Consider the following 13,337-nt stretch of genomic DNA (forward strand, 5'->3'; position numbering starts at 1 on the left):
TGGTGGCTGTTTTTGGAGCTTTGTGGCTTTCACCGCAGCAATTACGCAGTGGTCGCTGACGGCATTAGCAAAAACAGCGGTGAATGTATATTTGTGAGGAGCGTTAGTTAAAATCAGGTCAATGGAGAGGCTGTTTGGAGTGTCGCCTTGTCGGGGAGTTTATAATTTGCGTTAAGTGTGCCGAGTCACAAAAGCACTTAAAAGGATCAGAAGCCGGAAACAACCAGTCCCAATTTAAGTCCCCCATAAGCACCAGCTCACTATAAAGTATCTCTGACAGAGATTCAGACAGTGAGGACAGAGTTTCTTTAGGTGCAGAAGGAGGTCTGTAACATCCTGCAACTGTCAAAACGCAGCCTTTAGTAAACTCCACTCTCAAAACGAGCAGCTCATACCGTTTAAAGGTGACATATCATGCAAAATTGACTTTTTAATGGTTCTTTACCTCAAATATGTGTCCCTGGCATGTCTACAAACCCCCCGAGAATGAAAAAAATCCATTCTGCCCCTGTTTTGATTTCTCCACCTTTCTGTAAATGTGTGTGAAACGAGCCGTTTCAGACTTCCGTGTTTTTGTTACGTAACAACAATATCCGGTCTGTCACGGAGTCAGAGCTCGGAGCTTGTTCAGCCCATAGACTGTATAAAATAATACTGAACCCCCCCCCCGTTTTTCATTACCTGCACAAATGTGTGCTAACAAGGAGCTTAGGAGGGAGGCATGCTAGTTGTAGGCTGTCTTAATAAACACAAAGGTCGGTTTTACTCCCCACGTCTGCAGATTTGAAGATATAGTGGATGATTTTTATTTGTCATGGATAAGTGCTAGCGCTAATTAGCATAGCCACATAGCTATATGTTCATAGCTGTAGCTGTAGCTGTAGCTGTGTACCAAGACACACGTCGACATACTGACAAATAAAACAACAAGAAACACTAAATCTGTGACCAATCCTTCATAAAAGGTCCTGCTGCCTTTCTGGCAGAGGTCGGTTTTACTCCCCACGTCTGCAGATTTGAAGATCTAGTGGATGATTTTTATTTATCATGGATAAGTGCTAGCGCTAGTTAGCATAGCCACATAGCTACATGTTCGTAGCTGTGTACCAAGACACACGTCTACATACTGATAAATAAAACAACAAGAAACACTAAATCTATGACCAATCGTTCAGAAAGGTCCTGCTACAGGCGCCTCTCCGTCAGGATCAGATTCAGAGGGTTGAAGTAACGTGATCTCTGAGCAGCCGTGTATATTCAGCCAACATGTAAACATTAGATCAACGTGCTGGAGAGCCGAGGCACATCCACTTCCGGAGGGGGCGTGGTCAGAGGGAAAACAGAGTGTTCTGATGAGGACTGAAGAAAAGGACTTTTCAGGCATGCCAAAATCTGATTTCAAAGTGTTTTTTTGAGCATAAACTTTAAAGGCATGTTTTGGGGACCTCTTAGACCAATATATATTGATGAAAAAAGCGTGATATGTCCCCTTTAAGGACAGACTTAGACAGAAGGGCGGTTGCATGGTATGAGTGTTTTACATATATCGCCACTCCTCCACCTTTAGCACAGCTGTCTGTGCGATAAATGTTGTACCCATCCAAATCTACATGACTATCTGGGATAGTGTTTGATAGCCATGTCTCAGTCAAAACAATGATATCGGCGTTTGTAGATTTTGCCCACATTTTAACTATGTCAAGTTTTGGTAAGAGGCTCCTCACATTCATATGCACAAAAAAAAAACACCAGATCTGTTTTGTAATGCAGCAGGCAGCATTTCTCGACATCCTCTCACTGTGAGGGGGGGGGGGGAATTTTTTTCTAATTTGGCAATTTCAAAGATATTGAGATTACCAGTCTTCCAATGAGAGGCACAGCTGCCTGTGGGAACACTGCAGCTGTTGGCTAGGAGGCTCAAAGCCCGCCTCTTTACGTCACACTGGCTCGACAGAAGCAATATGGCTGCCGCAGCCGATTGGTCTCAAAACAGCTCCTCAGAAACAGATGGGTGACGTCACGGATACTACGTCCATATTTTTTACAGTCTATGGGTAAAGTAAGCTGCAGGCCAGGTATCAAACACCCCCATCGCATGCTGAAAAAGTTCTGCGCGTCATCGGCCGGCATTGTTATGGATGATGTGTGTGCTATGTGCGTGGAAATGTTGCAGACACTCACCTAACTTTTTCCGTGCACATCAAGCTTGTAGGTGGAAGGAGGAAATAAGAAAGCCAGGAGGGAAAGCATTGTAATCCCCATATTGAGATTAATGTCAGATACACCTGAGCAGGGTGTCAGACACGTCTCCTGGTCGCCGTGATATGGGCCGTAAACAGCAGGCCTATTCCACGTGAAAGATCACAGTTGGATTTAGATTCCTGGTTTGTTGACTTCCAAAGAGTGCACTCCACGAAGTAATCCAGAGAGCAGCTTCAGGGAAAGTAGCTTCCCGTAGCCCCACCGGCAGTGCTGTGGTGCGCTGGCCTACAGGCTGCTGCTTCAGGTGCTTCAAAAGTTGGCACAAACAATCCCGTTTGTCAGTATCTCAAAAGTGGAAAAATATCGGGATTTGGCTCCCGAGACAGTTAATAAGCATTTCAAGGTTCGCCAGATGAATAAATAGGGGAATAAATACTCACACTAAAAACGAAAAAAACGAATAAATAAAACAAAGAGACAGGACACAATGACACAGTGCTGCTGCCATCTTGGATGGGAGTAGACTTGTTTACAACAGAGCCTAGTAATATAACAGATAAGCTATGACAAGGCTGTCATAATCAACGTCCATATCACCTGCAATAATTACCTTATGGGTACTGAAAACTAAATTTGATAAAAATTATGATAGTTAAGATAAAATTCAGAATATGGACCAGAAGCAAAGTATACGAAATGCTACATATCAGGGCCGTTAGTGGTGTAATTAATTATTTGAGTTATACTGTAGGGCTCTAGCCAAGAGATCTCCTTACAATCCAGCAGAAGAGAAACTTTCTAAGCCATATAGCACAGTAACAATACCACACAAAAACATGTGCAGTATTACAGTTTAGTTGCATATCTCTATTGTTTACTGGTTCCCTTGCTTCACTCTTTGGCCCACTCCAAAATGTTAGGGCCTGATCTGGAGTCATTTGTGCCTCTAAATGTACTTATATTTTAATGATAAACTGCAATTTCACTTTCTTTTGTATTATGACATTTTTAAAAAAGTTGTTTGGAAGGGAGACTGACCAAACCTAGAGTGTTGCCTGTTTAACTATTTACTTTGCTGATTCTTTGCTTCTGTTAACACTTTAAATTTCCCCACTGGGGGATCAGTAAATGTTTATCTTATCTTGTTGTGTTGTGTCAAGTCTTGCCTTGTCTTCGAGAAACAATTAGCTGATCAATGCACTGCAGGTGGGGAAACAGGTACGTGTTCATTGGCAGAGCGTAGAAGACTGTAGGGAGTGTAGAACTGGGATGCTGGATCCCAGGTTTGTTGTATCTATTTTGTGAACATAGGGTAGGAACATAGCAGGGTTTTAAATTTGATGTGAGTAGCAACTTGAAGCCAGTTAAGGGAAATGGGAGCAGATAATTGCCCCCATTTGAGAAGCCATGCGGACACTACACCTCTCCAAAATACTCTTAAAGATCTCACTGCAGGACTTAAACCGCTGTAGGGCAGAACAGATTTAAGTCTTCAGACCAGCCACTCAAAACACATTATCACACTGGAGGTGTGGGCCAAATACCTTTATTAATTAAGACTGCTGGTAGATGTTCCCCAAGCACAATGGTGGTAGACTCAACCAGCTCAATTGTACAGTCCCTCAGTAACCTCCTTGGATTTTATCTGGACTGGTGGCGATCCTGAGATTGACATTACAGAGCACTTTATTGACATAAGTGCCAGGCTGTTGGTGGTCCCAGTCTCTGCCGTGGTTGGGTTCTGGTTGCCTTTCTCAGTTGTGAAGTCCAGAATGCTTGCCCAAAATGCTGGGGTTCCTGACATAATGATATTGGGCCTCATTCACTAATAAATGTGAAGAAATGTTCTTACTCTGCGCATAAAATAAGTGCATACGCAAAATCAATGTCGGATTTATGACGTGCATACCAGCCAATTTTGTTCTCACCACCTTGCGTATATTAGTGAAGCAGAATAATTCTAAATTGACAGGCGTGTGCCCGCAACCTGCAATCAGCATTCTACCCCCTGGGGGGTTGCAAGACACAAATGGGGGGTCGTGAGATGTCTTCTAGGATGATTTTTTGTGCTTCAAACGTTCGTATGCACAGTTTTAGCACATATTCGTGCGTACGCACTGTTGGTGAATGAGGCCCATTTTCTTTTTGATGGCTCTCTGCAGGTTCATTAGGAACATTAAAATGATACAGTGCTATACACTTAATTTACTACTGGCTTAGACAGAGGCTTAACAAAGTGTTCCCTTTCTTAAGTGTCCCATTCCTCACATGCTAGAGGATTTTCTACTGATTTACTGAGACGTTTCTTTACAGGCTGCTTATTGTTTAAAATAAAGTTCCTGGTTGACTCTTACAGTTTCCATTATACCTACTGGCCTAGACAAATTATTTTTTTTCTATCTTGGCTCACACAGCATTAGTTGTGCAGTGGATCAAAGTTGAAATTATCAGATGGTGAAGGTTTTGAAAACATAAACAGCATATTCCTGGCTCCTGCTCTGCTTAGTGAGTGTTCCGCTTTCTTAATTGGTTTAGGGGTCCTGGCTCCTGCTTAGGCTTGGGTATTATTTTCCTGGCCCTGATGGATTAGCAAGGGTCTCCTCTCATTTGATGGTGTCCTGGCTCAGACAGGGTATTCTTGACTCTTGATGGGCACAGCACTGGTTAAATATTGGCTAAAAAACAGTGTTCTCTCTTTCTATTTGCTTAGACTGTGTTCGCCCCACATGTTGGCTCAGACAGACCAAATGGTTCAGACCAAGACTTTCTGGCTTGTGACTGGCTCATTCAAAGTGTTCTCTTTTCTGATTGGGTCTGAAACATTCCAATAACATCTATAGACACAGAACTTCTGGCTCCTTATTGGTACAGATGTCCCTGTCCTGGCTCTCATTTGGCCTTGGATAAAGTAGTGTAGCTACTAATTAACCCTGACCATGTTCCTGCTATATTTTTTGTTTGTGCTTCCCAATCCAGCCTCAAGCTACAGGGATTTGTGGAAACGCTATACTGTAAATAATTATGACATTCACTTGTCCACTGTGATGTGTATGTGTGTCTGTATACTGTAGGCTACACATAAAGCACATAGCTGGGGCACATTAGTGAAGTGTTACAGGGCCATCTTATCCAAACAGCTCAAAGAAGGAAAATTAATTCATGCAGAGAGATCCTTCTGAAAACTGTGGGATCGTATATATTTGGGCTTAATAATGAAATACTAATATTTACTAGAACAGGGGATGGTGAGACTTATCTGTGAAGGAAATATACCCCTTATAACTAGTTTTAACAACATCATACAGTAGTATCTGATATTTGATTGAAAATATCAGATACTTAATATATAAATGAAGCTATTTTTAGTGTGCTGTTTGACTGAGCAACTTTCTGTTTTTTATTTCCATACAACAGAGCTGGGTGTTGTTTCTTATCAATCAATCAGTCTTTATTTGTATAGCAGCAAATCACAACAAACGTTGTCTCAAGATGCTTTTACAAACATAACAGGTCTAGACAGTACTCTATGTTAAATGACTCTATGTCTTAGTGAAATTACTTTGTGTGTATGAATGCAGGAGCTCATGGCCTGATATTGCCCTCTCTCATTTTTTCTCTTTATTACCAGCAGGGGGGAAGCTCATGGGCTCATACCACTCGGTATGTAACATGCTGACTTAAGAGCTTTTCCTGATAATATAGTCACTCTGTGTTCCACTCTATCGACACAACCAGCTGCACATTTTAATTTCATATTTTGTATTTGCTGCTAAAGAAGCCAATTATTTTCTATAAAGTTCTTCATTTATTGGCACATTGTAACTTAGTAAGGTGAAGGTCCATGAACAAATGCTAATTCTTAACTGAGCTATTCCAGCTTTTTAGCCATCTTCGGCTGTCCAGTTAAATAGAAGCAGAATGACCAAAATAACAATCATTAAAAAAACAGAATGGTATATTTTATTAGAACAGCAAATGTAGACACTTTCAGGCCTTAAAGCTTGGGTTGGTAGTCACGAAAAACTAGCATGAATTTAAATGTAGCATTTCCTCAGGACTCCGTCTAACCCTCCCCCTCCCCTCGGAGCTCCTCCAAAACGATGCCCCCGCTCACATGCACGAGCGCACTGATTCGCGACCATATGATCATGACTGATTCAAAACCGGTCCTCAGCACATTGTTTGTGTTTTGCACTAGGTCAACTCATGTCTCACTCAGTGGTAAGAAAACACCAAAACAGTATCATAGTAAAAGTTAAAAACACAAACAAACATGAAATGTACGCCCAGGAGGCGGGCAGAACGGCAGGACGGGATTTGATTGGTTTCATAATTTGGCTCCTGATGGCAGTGATTGGTTGGTGTTTTCACAGGTTTACTCCGGCTGTAGAGAGCAGCTTTTTTTCACTCGTTTTAAAGAACACATTATGTATTGATTGCTATCGGGACATAAAGATAATTTTAACCAGTATAACAAAAAGTGTATCTAAATCTGGCTACCAACCCCAGCTTTAAGGCATTCTTGTGATAATATAACATAAGGGACAAAAAATGTTTCTATATTCTGTATACTACTATAAGCGTCTTGAGATAGCATTGATTGATTGATCTGGCATCACATGGCATGCTGTATTTTACCAGTTATGTAGATTACATAATATTGACATGCCAGGCAATTACCAAGCCTTGAGTTTGGGGCACATTTGACACAATGTGCTAGAGTTAAATTAAGTTCCTGCTGAATGCAAAGACTGTATTAAACATATCACAACACACAAATGCACACAAACACAACACACCCCATGTATGTTGCTTATAGAGTCTGACAAATGCTCCAGGCCGTGGCTCCAGTAAGTGCTGCCTCTGATAGAGCTGGGTGCTGCATTCTCAGTTTTTGATTGTTACATGTCCACACATGGATCACCTAATGATGCTGTTATTTGTGAGTCCTGCTGATGAGTATTTTCAAAAGATCAGACAGACAGGCATAAAGAAACTATTGGAAGCAGGGAAGGACACTTCACTGCTAGTAAAAAGGAGAAGCGCAGGTGCCAGGGGCAGAGATTGGGGATAGGTAGGGGTGCCCCAGCCCCTCCAGAAATGATTGGCTATTTGCCTTATCATTGGTTAGACTTGTGCTAAAATCCACTGCTTTGGCTGCTGGCTTTGTAGCTTTCTTAGCAATTCAGTTAAGCACATTTTCTGTTCGTTCTTTTCATAGGCCACTTTAAATTGTGACTTTGAACAAACATCCTCTTTTCGAGTCCTTAAGAGTCCAGATAGGAAGATTATATGTTGCACATGCCTCCACGATTGACTAAATAAATTCTGTTCATTTGTGTGTATGAGCACATACTACATGCCAACACTGAAAAAAGTCAGTGCCCCGCCTTTCTATGGATAATCACAACATAGCACTATTTATCTACAAACTAGCCCAAAAATGTTGCAAAATAAGAGGGGTAATACATTTTCAATTGACAGAGCTCCTAATTTTAATACAATAAGACTTTTGTTGTTATTCAATGAAACCACAAGAGACAGACTTGACTGGGACTTCTCTCTGCTCTCAAAGACTTGAGACTAGACTTGGACATGTGAACACAGACTTATGACTTCACTTGAACTAGCAAACAGTGATTTGTGCCCATATCTTGCATGTACACATATTTTTGTTTCAGTAGTTGGGTGGGTGTATCTGTTTTAATGTGTGTGTAAGAGAGAAAGGTACTTATGGTCAGATACAAAGTGATGAAAATTCTGACCTGAGGGTGCTGTATCTAAATGTCTATTACTAAAGCCAAAAACATGTGAACTCACATATCAATTAGTTTCACCTTCCACACACACCACTTCTTAACAATCATATCAAAATGAAGAGATAATTTGAGTAGCATACATTTTGTATATTGGCCCTTAGTAGCCTCTACATGCCCTGTAGTGGTAACTTAGAAAATAACTTTTATTTGGCCATTAGAATGAATGAATGAATAAATTACTTGTAATAATGATAATAATAACAACAATAATAATAATAATAATAATAATAATAATAATAATAATAATAATAAAAACATTCTGAAGCAATATGCAAGCAATATTTGTCTTACAACATATTTTCTCTTTCACCAGGTTCCCAATGTTGAACATGTCCACCCCGAGTGAGCTGAAGTCTCCTTGCGTGACTCGCAACGGTATGGTTAAGTTGCCCCCCAGCCAACCCAATGGTCTGGGTAGTGCAAGTATCACCAAGGGGACACCTGCTGCCAAGAACCGCCTCTGCCAGTCCTCCTCTGTACCCTCCATTCTGCCCCCTCCATCATCATCCCTTCCATTCCACCACCACCACCTGGACGGCCCTGGAATTCCCAACTCAGCAACCTCCCTCCTGGGCTCTGATCTTGAGCCTGGAATGCCTCTTGTGGGCTTGAAGCCATCCCTTCGTCAGCTCCCCCCTCTCACTCTACCTAAACCTATGCTGCTGGAGCGCCAGCTTGTCTTGGATGAGAAGCTGCTCAACCGATTGCTATGGTACTTCACTACAGCCGAAAAATGTGTGCTGGCGCAGGTATGCAAGACATGGCGCAAGGTGCTGTACCAGCCCAAGTTCTGGGAAGGCGTTACACCCATCTTGCATGCAAAGGAGCTATATACTCTGTTGCATAATGGGGAAAAGGAATTTGTCAGTCTGCAGGCCTTTGCCCTGCGTGGCTTCCAGTCTTTCTGCCTGGTGGGTGTGTCAGACCTGGACATTTGTGAGTTTATCGACAATTACCCACTGTCCAAGAAAGGTGTTCGCTCGGTCAGCCTCAAGAGGTCTACCATCACAGATGCTGGTTTGGAGGTGAGTTTCACGACTTGTTTGAAAAAGACAGAGGTCTCTAAATCCGTTTCTCTGTCCTTGGAAATGATAAATGTTGCAAATTGTTTGTAGTTCAAAGTGTCTGGAAGATAAAAGCATTCCTATCTGTACTCAGAGTCATTCTGGCTCTTTCATGATCCAAGAAGCGTCTATGAAAAGAACCAGAATGCCACAAATATATTAGTGTTTGGGAACAAAGCCACATAAATATTGCTGGTATTTCCCCTGTTCTGTGGTACATTTAGAATTATTTGTTATTTGTGATCTTTTCCTGTTTGATTGTTTTATCCTGCTTTATACCCACCATTTGTCCATTTTGCCTGCTGTATTTTTGAATTCAGCACAATGTATCAATCTAAAGCAGCAAGTATTGCAACAGAGACATTTTCAGTGTCACCCCTCTGCCCATTCAGAGTGAGAGCAGAGAGGCAGTAATATTTGCTGTGCCATGACTTTGTTTTACTGATAGGAATATCAGTATGTATCATGGTTAAACTTACCGAAAAGCCAATAAGTTATTTAACCTTTCTTAGTGTATTGCTAGTCCTTTTTACTGGCAAATTCTTTGAGTCACTGCTTCTATTTTCAAGAGTCTCAACCAGAAGAGACCAGTAGATGCAGTCAAGATAATGTTTTTTATAACAGATGATGCCGCTCTTAATTCATGTCTGAAAATAATTGGGACTTGGACTCTTATAGGTAAAATACATCCCTACCCAGGAGTCTAGACACTGGTTGTGGTTTCTGATGACTAATGAAATTAAGTGGCTGATAATACTGCCAATATTAAACATTGATTTAGCAGTCATAATACAACTACTATTGCATTGGTCTGAATAAGTTGAACTTTTTTATATTCTATCAATCTATCTATCTGCTTTATTTATATAGCACCTTTCAAACAAATCAAATGCAATTCAAAGTGCTTTATAGCGATTGAAAACAAGAAAGAAGCAGAAATTAAATAATGGCAAGACATTAAAAAACAAAAATGGATTTTAAAATAGGGACTAATGTCCAACAACAACAATAACATATGTGTAATTAAATAAGTTAAAGCATCAAATTAACATTAAGAATATAAATAGTTAAAAAAAAAAGGGTAAGGATAATAGATGAAGGTGAAATAAAGGCTACAAATTTCAATACAATTGAGAATTTGCAACATATGCAAATGTAATAATAACAGATTTTACTGGAATAGAAATACAGGGAAAGATCTGAGTCACTTAAGATATTTTGACCAAAAAATACCAAGACTAAAAGTCATATTCATCCAATATTTATGTGTCAGTTCACATGACCATATTGTTGATATTAAAATAATGCAAAGCCCTTCTTGCTTTTATTGTAGGTTTGCGCTGACCTGGTGAAAAACGATTGAATAAATTCAGAAATAAAAGTACATTCATCAATATTAGTCACTGTTTAAACAATCTTAAATTTATTTTTTAGCAGCAGCCTGAATAAATATATAAAGTTTTTTTGCTAATAAATGCCTAGGAAATAATGACACATCATTTGAGGAACCCTATTTGGTATCCATAAGCAATAAAACGCATGTAACAATTGATTTTTCAAAAAAAGTGGGAGGGTAGTGTACCTTCAATACAGAATTCAGTGTAACACAGAAGCAATTATTTTCACAACTAAGAGAAAAAACACCCCTACATTTTTGAGTGCCATTTTCTGGGCCTGTGTTGTCTCACAAGAAAACCAGCCTATGACTACTGAGTTAAAGCATGATACCATTTAGCAGACAATCGTTTGTGTGGTTGTTTTTTTCTTCTTGCTATTTATATAATAAAAACTATATGGTAGGTAAGTGTTGAAACATACACTAAGTACCTCTAACAGATGTTCAGTGGGCTATGTTATCATGGACATAAATGTAACTTCAGGCTTTACACCCACCTATGAAACACCACTTGAACATACAGTTAACTCATTTGGCCTTAAATCGTTGAAACACAGAGATATACATCTCGTTAGAAAGATATTTAGATAGCAGATCGAAAACATTACTTTTAAATACAAAAGATACAACAAATACCTTATTTCTCAAACTTAGTTGGTCCTTAAATCTTCACATCCAGAATTTTGTTTCCCCTTTAATTTGATCTATTCTTTGTAACTTCTTTAACTTCTGTAACTTCAATTCACCGACTGCATGAGTGAACCACACTTTTGGCTTTTTCTTGCAGGTGATGTTGGAGCAGATGCAAGGTCTGATGCACCTTGAACTTTCAGGCTGCAACGACTTTACTGAGGCTGGTCTGTGGTCAAGTCTGAATGCCCGGCTAACTTCCCTGAGTGTCAGTGACTGCATTAATGTGGCAGATGACGCCATTGCTGCTATTTCCCAGCTTCTGCCCAACCTTTCAGAGTTGAGCCTTCAGGCCTACCATGTTACTGACACAGCCATGGCATATTTCACAGCCAAACAGGTAGGATATGAAAACAACTTTATGCTTTACTGTCCACACAAACACATTCTAATCGTTTTGATATTCGTGGGAGGGCCATCTAGTTAAAGTTCATTGGTTTGATTCAGGATTAAAATGAATAGCAGTTTAAACATGTCTGGCATTTTTCACTGAGAGAGACATTTGTTTTTAAACTTGTTAGACGCATATTTGAGTTTGGTAAGGTAATGTTTCTGATGAAGGCTTCTAATGAGCCTGCATGCTGGAATAGTTTAGACCTGGATAATTTAAAGGTTTTGAGAAACCATATTATGAACCCCATCCCCCATCCACCCCTGTCAGAATGTCTGGATAGTTTGAAAATGATGCCACAAAAGCAGCATATTCAAAATTACCTTCATCCAACAGGGCTACACCACCCACACTCTGCGGCTTCATTCCTGCTGGGAGATCACCAATCATGGTGTGGTCAACATGGTGCACAGCCTTCCCAATTTGACTGCCCTAAGCCTCTCTGGCTGTTCCAAGATCACTGATGATGGCGTAGAGCTGGTTGCTGAGAACCTGCGTAAGCTACGCAGCCTGGACTTGTCTTGGTGCCCTCGGATCACTGACATGGCCCTAGAGTATATTGCATGTGACCTGCATAAACTGGAGGAACTTGTACTGGACAGGTCAGTTTTTTTGTGAGCCTATGCTTTCATCCAGGTAGATGGAGGAGGATTTGAACAGAGGAAGGAAACTAAGCCAAAATTGCTATTTAGTCATCACAAATAGAAGTAAGGGCAATTCTAATAATAATCAATAGGAATCAGAATGCATCTGATACAAATTATCATTGAGTACATATATGAGTGGCTTAATAGTCAATATGGGCCACTGAGCATATGATGTAAGGTTACATGAAATTTGAAAATGCATTTCATAAACTGTTAAAAGAGTGAGCATAAAATAATGTTGACAGTCATGGTTTGTTCAGATGAATTTATGCATATTGTGTTTACTTTTAGGTGTGTGCGAATCACAGACACAGGCTTAGGCTACTTGTCAACCATGTCATCATTAAGGAGCCTCTACCTACGCTGGTGCTGTCAGGTAACACAGACACACACACATTGAAAAAGCACGCATATTTTCCATATATGTTTGAAATATGAGTAATAAAAACAATATCTTGACTGACAGTCATACTTCACTTACAACACAGTCACAATAACTGTTTTTTATGGGAGTATTTTTATTGTAATCATTATGTGTTTGTTTGTTTGTGTTTGTGTGATTGCAGGTGCAAGATTTTGGACTGCAGCATTTGTTTGGAATGAGGAGTCTTCGTTTACTGTCTCTTGCAGGTATGATTTATTCCTCAATGTTTCCCAGCAAATAGTCTCAACTACCATTGCAACGTGACGTGACTGCATTTTTCCACACACTCACAGCTCTAAACATAAAACCCTTCAGTTTATTGGACCTGCTAGTTGGAAACAAGCAATAGCTAAAATATCTACTTGCAAAGCATCAGTTACTACAGCTGTTTGTAACAGGCAGAAGTTATACTATGTAATCTGCATTGTCCCTGTCAAATAAACTATATATATATAAATGAATAAATAAAAAATAAATACATAAAAATAAATAAATAAATAAATACATTGAGACTGTTCAGGCCAAGATACCAAGGCCCTAAATAACAAAGATTCCACTTAAAAGTAACACTGTTAGATTCTCTATATCTATTCTGGTTAAGTGATAACAGCAATTGTCCTGCCACTGCCATAATGATTTTCGGAACTCATGGACTGTAAAAGAGGTTCTCTATACCTGCACTAACAGCAAATTAACTATGAAAC

General features: G+C 39.9%; 1 protein-coding gene across 2 annotated transcripts in view; it reads left to right on the forward strand.

The window, feature by feature from the left end:
• Positions 1 to 13,337, forward strand: part of fbxl16 (F-box and leucine-rich repeat protein 16) — a 32,394-nt gene that overhangs the window by 12,847 nt on the left and 6,210 nt on the right. For both annotated transcript variants that reach the window (XM_034711796.1, XM_034711795.1), the window contains 5 exons: positions 8,335 to 9,046; positions 11,269 to 11,511; positions 11,899 to 12,164; positions 12,501 to 12,585; positions 12,776 to 12,839. In XM_034711796.1, coding sequence (XP_034567687.1) covers positions 8,342 to 9,046; positions 11,269 to 11,511; positions 11,899 to 12,164; positions 12,501 to 12,585; positions 12,776 to 12,839 — 1,363 coding nt within the window. In that variant the 5' untranslated portion in view covers positions 8,335 to 8,341. The remainder of the gene's footprint in view (positions 1 to 8,334; positions 9,047 to 11,268; positions 11,512 to 11,898; positions 12,165 to 12,500; positions 12,586 to 12,775; positions 12,840 to 13,337) is intronic.

Source organism: Notolabrus celidotus, chromosome 20 (assembly GCF_009762535.1).
Source record: "Notolabrus celidotus isolate fNotCel1 chromosome 20, fNotCel1.pri, whole genome shotgun sequence".
In the NCBI taxonomy this organism is placed as follows: Eukaryota; Metazoa; Chordata; class Actinopteri; order Labriformes; family Labridae; genus Notolabrus; species Notolabrus celidotus.